The 19,303-nt window shown below is 41.3% G+C and overlaps 2 protein-coding genes across 2 annotated transcripts in view; one reads left to right on the forward strand and one right to left on the reverse strand.

Moving 5' to 3' along the window:
- Positions 1-210: 210 nt before the first annotated feature.
- CRNKL1 (crooked neck pre-mRNA splicing factor 1) lies at positions 211-17,812 on the reverse strand. Its single transcript, XM_045809891.2, has 14 exons — positions 17,638-17,812; positions 16,264-16,416; positions 15,161-15,252; positions 14,199-14,357; positions 13,582-13,748; positions 11,735-11,913; positions 10,380-10,550; positions 8,646-8,837; positions 7,861-7,920; positions 6,849-6,929; positions 5,702-5,941; positions 4,402-4,503; positions 3,699-3,947; positions 211-2,615 (listed from the first exon to the last, which is right to left on the reverse strand). The coding sequence occupies exons 1-14, from the start codon at positions 17,686-17,688 to the stop codon at positions 2,448-2,450; spliced, it is 2,064 nt and encodes a 687-aa protein (XP_045665847.1). The 5' UTR covers positions 17,689-17,812; the 3' UTR covers positions 211-2,447.
- Positions 17,813-17,816: 4 nt separating this feature from the next.
- CFAP61 (cilia and flagella associated protein 61) overlaps positions 17,817-19,303 on the forward strand; it is a 295,349-nt gene continuing 293,862 nt past the window's right edge. Inside the window, exon 1 of the mRNA XM_045805725.2 lies at positions 17,817-17,985. The gene's annotated coding sequence lies outside the window, so the exon portion shown is untranslated. The remainder of the gene's footprint in view (positions 17,986-19,303) is intronic.

Raw genomic sequence — 19,303 nt, forward strand, 5'->3', positions numbered from 1 at the left:
TGCCCAGCATATGTAGGCATCTTTATTGCATAGTAAATTTTTCCCAGATACTTGTTTTCATACTTTTAGTCCCAGATCTTTTGTCTAATCTCACACCACTTTGCTTAAATCCTGCCTTTGAAAATATAAAGACACTGAAGTTTCTTTAGAAGGGAAAAAGAACCTAATTCCAAAAGACAGGCCATAAAACTAGGTCATGGGCCACCCATGTAGTTTCATGTATAGTTTTACTTGTTATACCTGAAAATATACAGTGAGTAAAAGAAGTGGCTAAAGAAAAACCCACAGATATGATTACTAAAAAGCTTTTGCCTCTGAAAAACTCTGGTGGAGTTGAGGGTAAGCGACATCTTTCATGTTCTCCCATGAGAAGGTAAATTTTTTTTCCTTCATGCATTTCATGCTGGCACTAGCCAGAAAGTGGTGGTAGGAGTTTACATTGGGAAACTGACCATTAATTTTTGTTCTTATGCAGCATAAATAGGACAGAATTGTAGGAAGACTGATTAGTCACTTATATTAGCATTTTGGCCTTTCATCTCACCCCTTGACTCTGCACTTAGCCAAATGGTAATAAAATCAAATGTTTCTTCTGGCCAACCAGACAGACCTCAGTATTCCATAGTCAGGATGCATGTGACACCCAGCAGCTGGGGTAACACTGGTCCAGAGCCTGAAGCACTGAGGCTGAACACAGGTGTGCCTTTGATGCTGTCCGTCCTAGCTGCCTCTGCCCTCAAACATTTGCTTACTTTCAAGATACAGTTTAGTACCATACTGACTAGCTTTCTTAGATTCCTTTTATTATTTTACTGCTTTTTTTATTCTTTAACATTTTTGTAAATTTAGTAAGTTTTACCCAATTAAATCTGCAAATAATAAATTGCTAGCTGCCCTTCCAAGTAAAAAAATACTCTAGAAGATGACAGTTCAACTCAAATAGCTTGGGCAGTGAACAAAACAAGAAAAAATAGGCTTGATAAATCAGGCCAGATTAAAGAAAATAGACCAATTAAGGCAAATATTTTTTGCTTGAGGATATGAGCAATGTGTCAACAAATGTGTTAATCATCTCTGTGCCACTTTTTCTTTTTTGGCATTACCTTTGTTTTTCATGTGTTCTAAACCAAGTGTAAGTTAAATGTACCCTGTATTACAGTAGCTACTTTCTGCTGTAACACTAGAGGATGTTTATTGGTACTCCAGGTAGAAATGATTCCCTCGGGGCGCCTGGGTGGCACAGCGGTTAAGCGTCTGCCTTCGGCTCAGGGCGTGATCCCGGCATTATGGGATCGAGCCCCACATCAGGCTCCTCCGCTATAAGCCTGCTTCTTCCTCTCCCACTCCCCCTGCTTGTGTTCCCTCTCTCTCTCTGGCTGTCTCTATCTCTGTCGAGTAAATAAATAAAATCTTTAAAAAAAAAAAAAAAAAAAGATTCCCTTGTCCAGTAACACTGGGAAACACACCAGCATTGCTACTGGGGTTCATAATGTACATAATGTACAGTAACGTACCCAAGGCTCTGAAAAGCTGAACTGTAAAGAGAATTAACAAGGCTTAACCCTTAATCTGGGGTTTCCCAAATTTACTGGAGCAGGGGGCACTGTTTTTCACAGCACGTGTTTTACTATTCTTTAAGCCATTACAGAGCTCAACCAGTTGGGGAAACTGATTATAGCATAACTGAAATGTGACTAAAACATCTTGGTAACAAAAGGACCTTGTTTGGAAATACAGTAACTATAAATTATTTCCCAACTAGTGTTTTCAAAAGCATGTAGTACCAATGGCCACTGTTAAGAAGGCATGGATATTTAGAAGTTAAATTCATCCAAGCACATTCAATTCTACAAGGATGAACATGTTTAGGAAAGTGGCTGGGAATGAACATTTTACTGAACAGTCACGATGTGCCAGGTATATTCTGTTTCTAATATAATCTTCAAAGGAGTTGGCAGCCCATTTTATGAGAGAAGAAACTAAAAGATCAAGTGGCAGCTGGGAATGGAACTCAGTCTGTGACTGAAGATGTGAAGAAGTTAGAGGTTTCAGGTGAGTGCACGAAATATCTTTATGAAGAAGACAAGCATGAAAAAACCACTTTAAAAGTTACTGTAGAATGTAACTTGAACACTTCTAGAAAAACACTTTCAAAAGTGCAGGTCCATCTAAAATAGTTAAAAGCATTACCTCAATTAGATTTCCTAATGCGTGATGTGGACAAAAAAAAATTTTGGACTCAGATAAAGAAATCGGCAGTTAAAAAAATACTTGCAACCCCCACCCCTCACTAACCCAAGAGCATTTTAAAAATAATTCAAAAAATAGCTTCAAAGACTTCACTCAATTCGTTACTGGTGAAATATACAAAAACTTATGGAGTCACAAGAGTTCCGAGTGATTGATTTATAAAAATAATAAAACACTTATCAATATGAACAAGAACATCAGGATTCGCTCTCATCAATGTCCTTATCTGGGTCTTGCTCGGCAGCCTCCTTTTCCTGTTGCTGTTTCTTCCAAAGTTTGGCCATGGCCAGGAGCTTGAGGTTGGGTTGGTTGGCGGCATCTTCCGGAAAGATGTAATCATAGTACTCTTCCCAGCCTGCATCAGACTACAGAAAAAAAGTAAAACAATTAAGAGATAAGCCAACACGTGTCTGAAATACACTGTAATTACTTTACAGTGGAGACTTTTCACTGCAAAACCCTAGCGAGTTCAAATTCAACTTATGTTCATTTACAGAACAACATCAAAGCCCATCACAGAAAGAACAAGGGCTGGGCCTACAAGGTTGGGGTGAACAAGTACCTGTTGGGTAACCGCGTGATGGACATTAATAGGCATGGGATGTAATGAGCACTGGGTGTTATGTGAAACTGATGAATCACTGAACTCTACCTCTGAAACTAACAGTACAATATATGTTAATTAACTGAATTTAAAAAAAGTAGCTGTTGGGGTTGGTATTGCTGCAAGTGGGGCTCACGGAGAGCTAAAAACCAGTGGGAAAAGATCCTAAAAATTAAAGCACAACTCCTCTACAGTCAACCAAGAAGATATTCCGTGTCTCCACATCCATCTTGTAGTTTTCTAAGATTTTAAATTTTTAAAGACTTAATACTTAGTAGCGAAAGCCATTATCTTGCACTATTAATCTGAGTCTCTGCCCTTACAGCCCCACCTCAAATTGGTCACTGATTTGGCCTAAACATTGCTCTAGTTCCAGCTTCCACCATCACTTGCTCTGCTTATAAGAGCCTCCCAACAGGTCCTCCTCCAATCTAAGCCCCCTGAGTATGCCTGCAGGAGATGCCAACCACTGGGTCATGTCATTTTGTGCTTAAGAGCCTTTCTGTAGCTTACAAAGTCTCTGGCTTGGGTCCTACCTAAAAGCTGAATTTCATTTCCCTCCACTCTGACCTCCTGCTTAATGCTCCAGAAATATCATGCTTCATATAGCTCCTGAAATCAACCACCTCCCAGAAGCCTTTGCCAACCATCTCCCATCTCCACCCCTGGGTAGATGATACACCCTGCTCTGTGTTTCCATGGTAGCCAGGTTGCAACTGTCTCCTACTCCAGGCCGTTTGCTCCCATGCTCAGATTGTACATATGGCACTTAAAAGTACAAATTTCAAAGTTAGATGCATTTCTGCTCATCTAATAAGAACAGCTCTAGGGGCTCAGTTCTTACCCCATCATCAGCCTGGACTTTTCTTCTCTTCTTGACTTTCTCTGGCATGAGTTTGTCTACTCTCTCCTTATCTGATACTGTTCCGAATTCATCTTCAAAGCTTCTCCACGATTCCAGCAACATAAGTCTCTCTTCTTTTTCTTCACAGTTCCTCATGGTTTTGTTAGCCTCTTCATAAATTTGTCTGCACTTAGCCAAACTTCCTTCTTTCCCTGAAGACAGCTCAAACTGTGCAAAGCTGATCCATACCTTAAGAAAAATTATTATGGAAGCAAATTAACCATGTCACCCAAACACGATCATGTAATAATGCTAATTTCTAGTTAAAGACATCTGAACATACTAATGTGTTCATCTGTAGTATTCCCAAGAACATACTGATTACATGCTTCAATAATGTTGAAGCAGTCTGCTTCTATATCCAATTACGTGTTTGAAATAGTCTTAAAATCCTGAAAAGAGTTTAACTTTTTATTCAATCCTGTGATATTCAAGTTACTCCCATGCAATATAAATATTGACCTGATACAAACTTTATATCCCAAAGTCCTGTGACACTCATAGGCTCTTTCTAAAAGCAAGAAAATCATTAAAGGAAAAAAACCAACAAAAAACTGGAACAGTTAAAATACAGAAATATGGTATTTCCTTCAGGACTGCCGATTTAGACAAAATCAAAGATAATCTACAGAGTGCAAGGTACCTTGACATGTTGTGTCCGCTGAAGCAATCTTCGGTAAAGATTTCGTGTTCTTTCAGTTTCTTCCTGCTCAATTTCAAAATCAATATATGATTTCCAAAGCACCTAAGAAAGAGAACTTAGTAAGTCATCCTTGACATTTAAAGAGCAACGTGTCCCTATCCAAAGCTGAGCTTAACTACCATTCCAACCTAGGACATCCAGGAACCCAGGACTTATATGAACAATTAAAGAACGGGCAGCATCTGGACACAATAAGAACAGTGGCATTTATAAGCTGGCCAAAACTTGGCTACCATTCTACATTAGGAGATAAAAGGCTTTGGATTCATTTTTGGATTCTCTTTCAGAGTTTTTCAAATGCTGGACTTAAGAAAAGGTCAGAGACTTGCCAAGTCTCCCAGACACTGCCATGATCCTGTCACATACAACTGACACTACCATGAGGACATGCCTAGATTAGCCAGGATATACTCTTCTTACCTCCACTGTAAATTCCTTGATAGGACTGAGTTCACCTCAACAACTATTCAGTAAATAGCAGTGTACTTGCTAGGTACTGCCTGGTAGGAAACAAGGATGGAGTGACATGTGGCCTGGATGCCTGGGAGCTGAGGCCGACTGATGATAGAACCATTATACATAAAGACCTGCCCTAATGCAGCCAGTGGGACCCAAGCCATAAAATGCAGAGTCACATTAGGGCAAGACTAACAAAAAGGCTGGGTGAGTTCAGTGGCTCCCAAACAGGTCCTAGCTGTGGTTTGGCGCCACCTTGTGGCTTAAGTTTAAATAGGGAAGGGATGATTTCAGGTCCTAGGACAGGCCAGGATGGTGGCAGTAGTTTAATTTAAGGAATATTCTGGTTTAGATAGAGATTCTTTTGCTGACCCAATCTGGGAAGAACTGTGCCAGGAGAATCGGGATGTGCAGCCTCAACCTCCATCTGCCCTGTTCTCCAGAGCTGCCTGCTATTTCCCTGCCTGGCCGGCCCTGTCCCATCCCCTTTAGTTAGCCGTCTACTTGAAGAAGGGAGGAAGAGAGCAACTGGCCCCATTATATCCCAACTCATCCTGGTGTCAGCATGGGGCTTTTCTGGGCTCTGGTGTCTTACTAGGAGAGGGCTGCTTCTCGCACTCCCATCCTTCTTCTATCCCCCCAACAGTAAAGTACTAATCTGAGTAGACAAGACAGCAAGTGAGTTTATCTTTACACTCTAAAATGCACACACATGTAGATGGTCATCTAAAGCAATACTAGGGAAATATCTAAAACAAAATCATATTCATCTCGAGATTCTCACCTCTGGCATGTCTAAGCGTGGCTGACTGATGGCTAACTCGTAGATTGCCCGGGCTCTCTCAATATCACCAAGGATCGTTTCTAATTCTGCAAATTTAATCCAAGAGGTACAATTTTCAGGTCCAAATTCCAAGAACTTTTCATAAAGCTTCCGGCATCTGTCAAATTCTCGAAGCTGCAGCTCCAATTCTATGTAACCTTTAAATAACTTGTTCTTTGGACATTTGCCTATGGAAGTTCCCTGGAAAATAAAATGACCAAACCACTGTGATATGTGGTTTCAACCTGTGTACAGACATCACTGACCTATCCCATCAGCTGTTCTCTGCTGAGGAAGAACGTGACAAGCCATTCTTTGCCTCTGTGGTATCACTGTCCACACTGGGTCTTGACAGAAGGCCAATGGAAACCCTCTACTTCACCCAGCTGTCAAGAGGGCCTCTGCCCACTGGTTCCTATTCAGCAAGAGAGGGCTGCAGAACTGTCTGTACAAGTACTCTGGATTTTACTTAGTTTCTCAGAGCACTAGGGAATATGGATGTCAGATGGATGAAACCTCCTATAAGTAAAGTGGTGATCACAGAATGAAAGCTGCTTCACTGCCCACAGCCAGAGAGCCAAGAGTGGCTTACAGAAAGACACCTGCATTTAAACAGCATTTGATCTTATTAAGAGACTTTAGAACAGCTGTTAAGAGGAAGGTGCACGTAATACCCCCAGGTTTTTGCACAAGATGAATTTACTCAAGAGCTGACTTCAGATCTAATGTGATCTAACATCCAATCCTTCCGGTCTGAGAAAAGATCTGGTAACTGGCAGCTACAGATAAAGCTTCCAGTGTTAAAATAGAGCGATTTAAACATTATCACCCGATCTTTCTTCAAACGCCATGCATTTTCTGACACATCTCAGGTTATAAAGGCAGAATACTTCTGTTGCATTCTTAGTAGGAACTGTCCAACTTGTAAGCACTAAGATTTAATTTCCTTCTCAAAGAAGTCAGTGATGCATCTTGATCCTTCCTTTTTCTCCCCCAAGATTTTAGTTACTTATTTGAGAGAGAGAAAGAGAGCATGTGCACAAGCACAGGGAGAGGGGCAGAGGCAGAGAATTCCACCTAGGTGCCCCCTGATCCTTTCTTTACTTACCAAAGCTCTTCTGGCAAATGGTAAATTTTTCTGTCTTATTTCAAATTGTGCATATAGTAACCACATCTTGGCAAATGTGAACTAGAAAACAAAAGCACAAAAAACATTTAAAAGAGTTGTTTCAATTATGCTAAAGTTAAAAATTTAGTAAAAGGCCACATGCAATTAGATTTCCCTAAATATTACAGCTAGGACAGATGTATTTTCTTGTTTTTAAGCAAATGTGATTATTTTACAAAAGTTACAAACAGTAATCCAAATACTTTATTGTACTGTATGGCCCTGCGGCCCCCACTGAGAACCGGCTTTGTTTTGTGGGTATGCTCGTAAGCAGGCAGAACATGCCATCTCTATTCTAGAAGGTAATTCGGTCAATATCTCTACTTGTTTCTCATGCTGGGAAATAGGGTTGAGATAATGTCTCAGCCATTTCCAGACTCGCACACCAGTGTTAAGCCCCACGCACACCCATGTCCGCTCGGATGCCAACAAACATCTGCTCGTTGTTTCCTGCACGTGCCGAGTGCTTTCTGATGTGCAGCTTCCTCCTTCCACTCAGTCTATTCCAGTGACCCACCCTCTGAATTTCTACATCTTTTTTTAAAGATTTTATTTATTTGACAGAGAGAGAGAGACAGCCAGTAAGAGAGGGAACGCAAGCAGGGGGAGTGGGAGAGGAAGAAGCAGGCTCCCAGCAGAGCAGGGAGCCTGATGCGGGGCTCGATCCCAGGACCCTGGGATCACGCCCTGAGCGGAAGGCAGACGCTTAATGACTAAGCCACCCAGGCGCCCCTCTGAATTTCTACATTATTATCCATATTACTCATTTGTCAATGCAGACTGTCCTCTCAACCAGGCTGTAAGGTGTTTTCAGAGGCAAAGAGCATACTTTTGAGACCTAAGTTTTCCAGGGTGCCCTGCATAGCAAACTACTCAAACAGTAAGTATTATTTCACAAGTAACACAAGCAGGATTTTGACACTTTGGAACAGAACACTTACACCAAACATACCTTTTTATGAGGAATTAATTCCAAAGAAGCTTGATATACCTGTCTCGTCCTCTCGGGATCCTGTATTAGGAAAGAAATTTTCACTGAATATTGAAGTCTGTACTGATGCTAGTTTTGCTAGCACTAGTAAAAATATACACCCCCACCCTGAATGTCTTCACAGGGTGCTATTCTCAAACCCTGATTTCATTGTTTATGATCAAACGTGAACTACCTGTGGCCATCAAACTTTGGTTAAAGAATCAACAACGAGATAGCCATCAATTTCTGAGAGCTTGTCTGTAGAAAGGCTTTTCTCCTGAGAGCAGACAGAAACAAAGACATTTTATAGTCTCAGATCGACAGCAGAAAGCTAGTCTTTCCCAATTAATTTATCCACAACCAATTTCTGAAAATCCCACCTGATCTTTACTAGAAGCAAAGATGTGTAATCTAGCTGTGATCCCTATTTAGGATCAGCCCGGAAAATGATACAAAATAAGCTAACGACGGCTTCATTGTTCCCTTGGAAGTTCCAAGTGATAATCTGGTGCCTCAGGTTTGAAACACAAAATGAACAAAACAAAAAAACACCTCACCTGGGCCCATGACAGGTATACAGAGTTTAAAAGGGGGCAGAGAAATTATGTTACCTGTATGGCTGAAACTCTAGAACTAGATTCCTGTTTCAGGGATTGTACATGTCAGTACCCACTGCTACCCACCACAGCCAAGGTGCACGCACAGGGGTGAGCAGCCAGGGAGGGGGCAGCCATCAACAGCTGAGGCGTAATTCCATTTTTTACCTTGGCCTCCAATTCTTCATAGAGTGCGTAGTTAACCCACAGATAGATATAGCGCTTCCAGTGCCGCTTCTCTTGAATGGGTGGCACATTGGCAATGGCTCTTTCATAGACTTCTCGAACGGTTTCTGCTTCTGCATCACTTTCCACCAAGCGCAAGTAATCAAACCATGCATCGTAATTGTGTGGATTAGCCTAGAAAGACCACAAGTTTAATGAATAAAAACCAAACCAAGAGCTACACTTGCTGAACTCTGTGAGGTAAAAAAAAAAAAAAAAAAAAAAAAAAAAAAAAAGACGCTAGATTGCCTTCCTATATTTTAGCAACTGTTTGGCACCCATGTCATTTAAAAGTACCATTCCTGGGGCACCTGGGTGGCTCAGTTGGTTAAGTGTCTGCCTTTGGCTCAGGCTCCTGGGATCGAGTCCCACGTTGGGCTCTCTGCTCAGCAGGGAGTCTGCTTCTTGCTCTGCCCCCCCCACCCCCGCTCATGCTCGCACTCTCTCTCTCAAATAAATAAAATCTTAAAAAAAATACTATTCCTGAGATTCTATAAATAGAAAAGAAAAAGGAACATAGAGGGCAGATTATTTGCCAGGTGTCCCACAGCAAGGCTGCTTTAATATACAACCACCACTCTCCAGATAATCGCTCAATAATTAGACGCCTACTTTTATAAATATATTTGTTTGTACACTTGACTGCATATCATTATGTCTAGATTTAAAATTACAGTGGATGATGAGCATTAAGGAGGGCACGTGATGTGATGAGCGCTGGGTGTTGTATGTAACTAACGCCATCACTGAACATTACAACAAAAACTAATGATGTATTATTATATGTTGGCTAATTGAATTTAAATCGAAAAAAATTTTTTAAATAATAAAAATAAAAATAAACAGAAGGGGGAATGAACCATGAGAGACTGTGGACTCTGGGAAACAAACTGAGGGCTTCAGAGGGGTGGGGGTAGGGGGACTGGGATAGGCCAGTGATGGGTATTAAGGAGGGCACATATTGCATGGTGCACTGGGTGTTATAGGCAAATAATGAATCATGGAACATTACATCAAAAACTAAGGATATAATGTATGGTGACTAACATAATAAAAATTTATAAAAAAAAAATAATAAAAATAAAATAAAATTACAGTGGAATTAGAACCATGGTCACAAACATGAACCCTGCCTTCTCAATTAATAGTCATTTATCTTGAATGTATCTTGCTGACCTCATTTAACACCAGACTTGGTCCTTTGGCGATATCTTAATTCATTTGACTAAGCAAAAGTTTTTATATGCACAGCAGACCAATAAAGGAAAATGCTATTATCTCAAAACAATACATTACAAATAAAGAGATGAGAATAAAAACATATCTACAATGTATGTTTTGTTCAAGCAGTTAAGCTAAAAGGTAGTGTACAAAAACTGTCAGGCTCAATATCCGACTCTCCCATCTTCAGAAAGGACTTCACATGGATTCCCGGTTTTTGTTCAAGTTCTACAGCGCGCTACCAGCAACCCTCATAGTAACTTTCAACATGTGGCGGGCAGAGCAAGCGCTGCTTGCTGGCCTTTCCCAGGAGCCTGCTGACTGCTGTTGCAATGGCTGCCAATCACTGCAGACATGTCAGCAAGAGCGTGATCCCTGGGAGCCCTCTCCTGCTATTCTTCGCTGGTTGGCACATCTCTGTCACCTGCAAGGTTCGGCGTCCACACCAGCACTCACCTTCACCTCTTCCTCATACTGGAATCTTCGTTTGCTCACAATGATGTCTTCAATACCTCGTCGATCACCGAACTTCTTCTCAAAGATGGTATAGTTTTTAAAGAGTTCTTGGGCCTCCTGCTTTGAAATTCTATCCAGGGCATACTTGTAGATCACTCTTACCCTTTCAAACTAAAAGCAGACAGGAGAATTACTTCTACAACACAATACTCTCACTTGAGCCACAACTTGGAAGGTAATTAGGATATGATATATTACTTGTTAGAGTCTGTGGTCTCAGAGTGTCCAAAATAAGACTTTTCTTCTCCCTCTTGTTGAGGTATTTATTCATCAGGGCCCACTGACACGCTCCTCTGAGCTCCAAACTTAATACTGTCTACCTGACACTGCCCGTGGGGTGACACCTATGCATCTCAGACTAAACAGGTCCAAAACTGACCTCCTGTTCCTCACCATCAAACCTGGGACTGTCTTCCCAGTCTTGGTAAGCAACACTTACCGTCATGCCCTTGCTCCAGCCTCAAGCACCAGGAGTCCTCCTTGGGATTCCTCTCCTGTCCTCATCCCCTACCTTCACTACCTCAGAGAGCCCCGCCACCTCTACCTCTTCAACACAGCCCTTCCCTTCTCCCCATCCCCTGCTCCCCTCCCCCGACTGCCACACCATCTCCATTTCTTCCATGGCCACTTCAAAAGTCCCCTTGCTTCCTTCCACTTTTGCCACGTTCTTCCCAATACGGTCTCCACAGATTAGCTAGAGGTTTTCTTTAGAATATAAATCCCATCCTACCACTCTTCTGCTTAGAACCCTTCATACTTCCCACTGGCCTTGGAATAGTATCTGTAGTCCTTACTGTGGTAAGTCTAAGACCCTGTGTTTGGACCTCAGCCTACCTCTCTCAATTCTACGGTACCTGAATTACTTTAAGAGATTATTTCTATATGTATTATGGAAGACCAGAACTGACTTATTTGTGGGGGAATCTCTGTTTCCATTTCAAATTCTGCTCTGTTCTAAGGGCTCTGGACTTCTGTTTTCCAGGTTTGTTACCTATAAAACCCTTTAATGAGGAGACCAAATGATGAACTCTCAATTTATACACAGTATTCTCATCATATATATAAAGGTTTAATTTTCAAGCAAAGGACAACACACTTAGGACGCTTTAGTACAATCTATAATCACTCAGTTCCCAATCTGAAGCTAAGCCACAAATGTATGCTGTTTTCTTTGAGAGATTTTGGAAACATTTTTTCCAAGGATAAGTAAGAAAATGGAATGAACTCAATGCACACAACAAGTAATCGTTCCTAAGCTATTATGCAATATAAATGAGTTCTTCAAGTGTACTTACTTCTTTCTGATTTTCTTCAAATTTGGCAAAGGCAACATAAAGGTGTTCATCCATATGCTCATCTCCAAAGAACTCGACAGCTCTCTCATACACTTTCCGTGCATGGGCAAAATAACCATGTTTTTCTTCAAAGCGGGCATACTTGATCCAGTTCTTGACATCAGGGTGCACGAGGACAAGTTCAAGGGAATTAAGGAAATACCACGCAAGACAGCAAGGCTTTTCAAACGAAAACAACAACAACAACAACAACAACAACCTCCAAACCCAAACCCCCAACAATGCAAACTACGACTATAGGGTTGAAAAAACATGTGCAAAGGCAAAGAACAGCTAAACTGTGACCTCTGAAGGGGGCCGTGACTTGTTCATCTGTCTTCCTCCAGGACTTACTCAGTATTTCCGTAGTGGGTACAAACAGGACTCTGGAGAAATGAAAAAGCTGAAACCTGTTATTGACCATGCTATCCTGAACAAGTCATTTAACATGTCTAAGACTCAGTTCTATCATCTGTAAAAAGAGAAAAAAGAATACTAACCCAACCTCAGTGGCTTGAAAGGAGGAAATGTGTGTAAAGCTCTTAGCACTTTGGTGCCAAAAAAAGGTGCTCAATAAATGGCACCTACTGTATTATATGCTCAATAACATTAACATCTGAATTAATGATTAAGAAAAAAATGTTACAAAAACAATACTGCTAACTACAGGCAGAAGAAAAAGGGTTTTTTTAAGTTTTTCTCTTTTTTTATTGAAACATAGTTGACACAGAAAAGAAAGCTTTAAATTACCATTTTATTTCTTAATAGACTAAACCTATTTTTCATCTACCTTGCTACAGGAAATCACTAATTCAAAGTAGTAATATGTGGCAGTGAAATTAAGGGCATAGGCTCTGAAGCTGCAGCTGGGTTCAAGGCCCATCTCCATCACTACCAGAGAGACCCAGGCCACACTGCCTCTCACTCATGCCTGCGTCTCCCACCCCGCAGACTGGAGTAGTTCCCGAACTCAGAGCTGTCCTGAGGATTAAGTGTTGTTATTTGTAATGTGCTTACAACAATGCCTGACACATAACAAGCGCTATACAAGCTTCTGTTAAATTAATCATATTAAAATGGGCAGAGGTCATAGAGACCTTAAAATTGCATAATAAAGCTGATGCTTGTTTTTCTGGGTAATGTTCTATGAAGCTACTTAATTAGCAAACACCAAATCTGTTCCTAAGGGAGATATGTGTACACACACAGACACACACACACACACACACACCCCCAATATAGATTATCTTAAATCCTAAAAACAACTAATCTTGGTATATTCGCTTTTGTTTTATAAAGGAAAAAAGGTTCAGAAGTGTGAACTGACTTACCTGAGGCTGCCCCGCTAACAGGTGCCACGGAAGGGACTCACACCCATCCAGCTGGCCTGGAGCCAGAGCTTGTTGCGCTACACTATGCTGCCCTCCTGTCTCCATCCTTTGGATGGATTCCCAGTAGTGGTGCTAATGACCAACACCCTAGAAAAACCTAGAAAAAAAACCCAGGAGAAACAGGACTGGCTATAGCAGCCAAAGCCCTGGTATGTCACTTTCCACAAGGAACGCCAAAATACAAACAAATCCAAGGTTTCACTGGAAAAAGCTCAGTTACCCAGACGACAAACTTTTATTCTGACCATCCTATGTCTCTAGAAACAGTTATGTAGCTCATGAAGCAGATGAAACTTGTATCTTTGACTTCTGGGCCTACGTTAATGACAACCCATATGTCCAGACCATGACTATACCTCCCCGGCAGGAGTAGCAACCAGGACACAACAGCACCACTCAGACTCACTCAAAGGATATAGCGTTCATAAATGGTGCGGGCCCGGTCCACCTCTTTGTATCGCAGCTCAAAGTTGATGTAGGAGTGCCAGGCTTGCTCCTCAGGCTGCCATTCCATCCAGCGCTCAAACACTTGCCGGGCACCAGCAATGTTTCCCAACATCTCCTCCATGTACGTGTACTTGTACCTTTAACAAAATCATCCCAAAATATCTGTCATGGTCAAAATGACTTACGGGGGGAAAAATGATCTTTGGCACTTTTTGCAGTTCTAACTTGGTTAAATGTGAAGACTTAGGGCTTTATCTTCCCCAAAGGTTAAAGCAAACATGTTTTCTTATCAAATATAGATCTGGAAACGATGAAGATACATTTTAATTAAAGATTGCTTAGTTCAACAATAAGTTTCTTATGCATAAAAGATTGCAACCCAAATTTTAATTTTGATTACACAGCTATTACATGTAGTGATTATGACACTATACTATAGAACATTAAAAACTACTTACAGTACATTTAAAGAAAAAGTAGAATGTAAATTAAATATATATGATTGCAACTATGTAAATAAAGTAAAACACAAAAATGCAGAACCTCACTAGCCTACGAAAAGCTGCTTTGGTAGATCAGAAACTTACCAGAACTGGTTGACTCGAGGCAGAGTTGTTATGGCCCGGTCCCAGATATTTCGGGCATGGTTGACCTGGCGATTCTTCATTTCCATTTCTGCATATTTCAGCCAGAGTGTAATGTTTCGGTAGTCTACATCTAAAGCACGTTCGTATATGGATCGAGCCCTTAAGAAGCCAGATTTGGAGAATATCAAGAGTAGTACACATAACACATAGGGCCACTATCTCAAACCATCTGCAGTGGCCTGCTATTTTATCATGTGTTCACCATGAGCCAGGTTCTGGGCATAAAAAAGTGAAAAGACATGTTTTCAGGAAGCTTACAAACTCTTACAAAAAACTACATGCACATCATTACACCGCAATATGGTAAATGTTAGAGTCAAGGTTTACACAAGGAAGCAAAAGGGAAGAAATAATAATAATGTCTGGTGCAAATGGCTAAGCAGGAGGTAACTCCAGAGTTAAGTTGAGGAAAGCTCCAGAGGCCAAGGTGGGTAGGGAGGAGTGCTCACTGTAGGCAGAGAGAACAGCCTAACATAGAGTAAGGAGACACAAATGTGTTCATGGACTGGCTGGTACACGGGCACAGCTGGGGCAGTGGTATGCCAGGAAAATGCAGAAAGGCTGGGGAACAGGACTTTTATCTTGCTGGCCACTGGCTTCCAGTGAACAATTTTTTTATAAAAAAAATCCCAATACAGAGAAAGCAGGTGAAAGTGTGCTTCTCTGACTGTGGTGTGTGCTGGAGGTGAGACCCACCTGCAGCGTCTCCTCTGCTGCTTCCCCCAGGACTCCCTACCACAGTGCCCCTGAGGCTCCTCAAGGGAACCCTAAGGTTTCACTGAACAACTTGGATGACTACTAGAGGCACACTCTTTCACTTGTGCTTTAACTTTTTCTACTTCTTTTCTGTCTCTTAACTTATGATATCTTTACATATGAAGTTACACACTCAGCAATTTTACCTTTGAATCTCCTTTAGACTCTCTTCCCATTGTGCATATTTTATCCAGTTACTAATCACAGTCCTGTTTTTTCTTATGTTATCTTCAAAAGTCTGGAGGAAGGGAAAAAGGGTCAAATTGAAGGGAAAAGTAAGTAAAAATGACATCATCCTTTGTCTATTCATCCTGTTCTAAAAGGTTTATTCATTTTGTTCTTATTTAGGAGAAATTACACACTGGAATCCTGAGAAATAAGAAACTCACTAATGAAGGTTACAATCTCAGGTGTTTCTTTACAGTCTTACATGCAAACAAGGAAAAAACTTTAGATATAAGGAATTATTAGCAGATTTGTTGGTATTTTCTTTTATTGCTAATAACTAACTGATACTTTAATAATAGTCTTTACTTGTTCCTAGTATGAAAAAATGTTTTTAACCATTTCATTCCTCTTAGTAATGTCTCAGAATTTCACACATCACTCTTTGAACATCACTAATAAGGAGGTACAACAGGATTAGTGGTTTAAAATTACCCCAGGGACGCCTGGGTGGCTCAGTCAGTTATGTGTCTGATTCTTGATTTTGGCTCAGGTCATGATCTCAGGGTTGTGAGATCAAGCCCCGAATGGGGATCCATGCTGAGTGTGGAGGCTGCTTAAGATTCTCTCCCTCCGCCCCTCCCGCTGCTCGCACGTTCTCTGTCTCTTGAAATAAATAAACAAAATCTTAAAGGAAAAAAAAATTACCCTAGAGTGAGGATTCTACAGTGAGAATTCCCAAGTCCTCTCATGGCTCTTTTCCAGAAGGTGGTACAGAGAGAGTACATAACGTGGCCTTGGTAAGCCCTGCCCCTTCCAGCTGTCAGATGCTCCACTTGTTAAACTTCCACCCATCTTTGATTCAGCACCAAAAATTAGGTCTCTGGTGAATTTAGTTTCCTTATACTTTAAAAGACAACTCATGGCATATTTTCTGAAGTTCAGCAAAATGCAATTATCTGGTAACCAGAAGTTGCACTACTCATGTGGCTAGAAACACTAACCTATTCTTATCTTTGCAAACTCTGACCTATAAATTCATAACAGTGTTATTAATAGACTGGAAAATATCACCCTGACTGACCTTCCTTTTTCTTAGTTTGTAATCATTTAACTCTTCTTCATCTGTGATCTTCTGTTGAGGTGGAGGTGGAAGCAGCTCAAGTTCTCTTTCTTTAGCTTCTCTTAAGAGTTGCTCAGCAGTTATCTGCACCTCAGCTGGGGCTTTGTTTTTCACCTTTTAAGACAGAAGACATTTTCATTTTTAGTAGATGCTCATCACACAAGATTTAGGAAGCAAATACACATTTTTTAGGATGTGAACTTTCTAAGTATTATTACAAGATGCCCACTTTGGATGATAGGTTTTCATTTCTCTATGAAACTAAACAGAAAACAAGGTTTTCTTTGTTATGCATGGTATTTATTACAAAACCCTAGGTAAGTATTAAGAGAAAAGGCAGCAAAAATAGCAAGTGTTCCCTTTTAGATTAGCGTAATAATAAATTTTGAGGCGCTTAGGTAGAATTCTCACTAAAGGTTTTGTGTTATCAAGATGTGTGCTATATCTTTTTTACTGCTGCAACTTCTGCTTACAGAATTTTTCAATTATGTCCCAGGTGGACAATAATGTCTCAAACCGCGTTTGGCTTTTTCATGACATTTCAAATCAAAGACAACATTCAGTAAATTCCCATCATTAGACCGTAAGCTTCTTGAAGGCTTAGAGCTGTGCTGTCCAACATAGTGGCCGTGAGCTAATGTAGTGAGCCCAAATAGAGATGGGCTGTAAGGGTAAAATATACACTGGATTTTGAAGATTTTGTATGAAAAAAAAAAAACCAATAAACTACCTACTTAAATTTCCTATATTGATTACATGTTGGAATATCTTGGATCATGGATTAAAGAAAATATACAGTTAAAATTAATGATGCTTGTTTTGACTGCTTAATGTAGCTACAGGAAAACTTAAAATTACATACGTGGCTCACATTGTATTTCTGTTGGACCACTGGTGCCCAATAAAATTTTATGGAATTGAGGGGCGCCTGGATGGCTCAGTCAGTTAAGCGTCTGCCTTCAGCTCAGGTCAAGATCCCAAGGTCCTGGGATCGAGCCCAGCACTGTGCTCCCTGCTCAGTGGGGAGCCTACTTCTCCCTCTCCCTCTGCCGTTCCCCGTTTGTGCGAGCACTGCCTAGCTGCTGCCGAATGACCCCACCCCTCCCCCAGCAAAAACACATCCTAGAACGAAGGCCATGCCAAGGCGGGGGTTGCCCCGGGGTGACAAAAGCCTGCACCCCACCACCGTATAACCCTTCCCCTCCTCCTTCCCCTTTGCCCACATAGCGTAGAACTGCTCCCGGCACCACACCCTCTCTTGCCGCGAGCCCCAAGGAGGCTGGGGCAAGCCCCTCTCCCGGGCCTCCTCCCACGAAGCCGCTCGCGGTCTCCTACCTTGGCCACTTTGGGAATCCTCTGCTTCCCGGCCGCGGTGGAGGCCGCCATGGCTGCAGCAGCAGATCTCGGGCCAACCTGGACCCCAGAAATAGGCCCCGAGGGCTGGCCGGAACCCCAAAGCTTTCTGACAACAAACGGGGGTCCCGGAACAGGAAGCGGAACTAGCTGGTGTGACCTTTGACTTCCCGCACGCGCCGTGACGCAGGCAACTTCGTTTCTGTGGTAACCGGGCTGAGCGTCCTCCTCTGAGCGCCGGGTCTCGGAGTTGCCCGTGAGGTGGGTAGCCCTGGCCCGCCCGACAGGGACGCGGGGACGGAGTCCAGGGCGTCAGGGGCGCATCCCCAGGTCAGTCTCCAGAACTGGGAGGACCTGCGAGGCCAAGTGGGTCGGTCGAACCGTGGCGCGGGGGAAGGGGAGTAGGAACAAAGCTCTGATCCGGAGGCTTGGGGGCGGGGGAAGAGAGGCAGGGCCGAAAACTGCCTTTCCCAGCATGCTAAGGGGCGAGCTGCCGCGTCCCTAGGCGGCCCTTTGCAGCGTTGCATTCTAGGCTTTGTAGTCTGAGGTCTTCCTTTCTGGGCAGTTGTGCATAAATAAACTCTAAGGCTTGTAATTAAAAATAACTGGAGGTATTTTAAAGCCAGATAATAGGAAAAAAATGAAAATAAATCATCAGAGTACTAGCAAATAAGCCATACTTTTGGTCAGGTAAACAGGTGTTTAAATTTTCTGTGAATGTGCCTTAATTAGGTAAAGTCTCTTAGCTCCGATGTCCTTAGTTGTGAGATGAAAATAATAGTTATCTCTTTCATTAGCAGTAAAGAGAAAATCTATGCAAAGTGATTCGTAAATGTTAGCTGGTATAATTCTTGACCTGTCTTCAAAGCAAAAAATTAATTATATGCAAGCAAATGGTTAAGAGAATTTTTAAAGAAAGACTTTTTAAAAGTACTTTTAGGTTCACAAAAAAGTTGAAGGTACAGAGAATTCCTATTTCTCACACCTGTCATCCCCCTTTCCCCAGTATTTCTCACCAGCGTAGTACATTTGTTATAGTTGATGAACCTACACTGACACATCATTATAACCCAAAGTTCACAAATTAACACTAGGGTTCACTCTTGGTGTGAGACATTCTGTGAAACTTAATGACCTGTATCTACCATCAAAATATGGTAAAGAATAGTTTCACTATTCACTATTCTTTTCCAGAATGTCATATCATTGGCATCATATGGTATGTAGCTTTTTCAGGTTGGTTTCTTTCACTTGGTAATATGCATTTGATTCCTCCATGTCTTCATGGCCTGATAGCTCATTGATTAAGAAATGACAGTTGCAAGTCTCTTTTGGTGTTTAGAAAAAAAATTTATAAATATGCTTGTGTGTATTTTATGTATTTAGAAAAATCACATCTATGTGAATAGTGCTTTTGAGAAAACTTATTACTTATATGACAAATGACTAACTGAAGTCATTTGTAATAATATAAAAATATTTGCCATAGCTCTTTACTACCAATTTTATTATTTAAATGTTTGTAAGTTACTTCACTTTTCAAATTTTAAGTAACTTGAATGAGATTTTATATCACTGAAACAAAGTCACCTAACAAAATAAATACCCATTAAAATAAAAAGATGTTTCCCTTATGTGATGTCCCTTA

This window comes from Ursus americanus, chromosome 22 (genome assembly GCF_024610735.1).
Source record: "Ursus americanus isolate L20-20 chromosome 22, mUrsAme1.1.p, whole genome shotgun sequence".
Lineage (NCBI taxonomy): Eukaryota > Metazoa > Chordata > Mammalia > Carnivora > Ursidae > Ursus > Ursus americanus.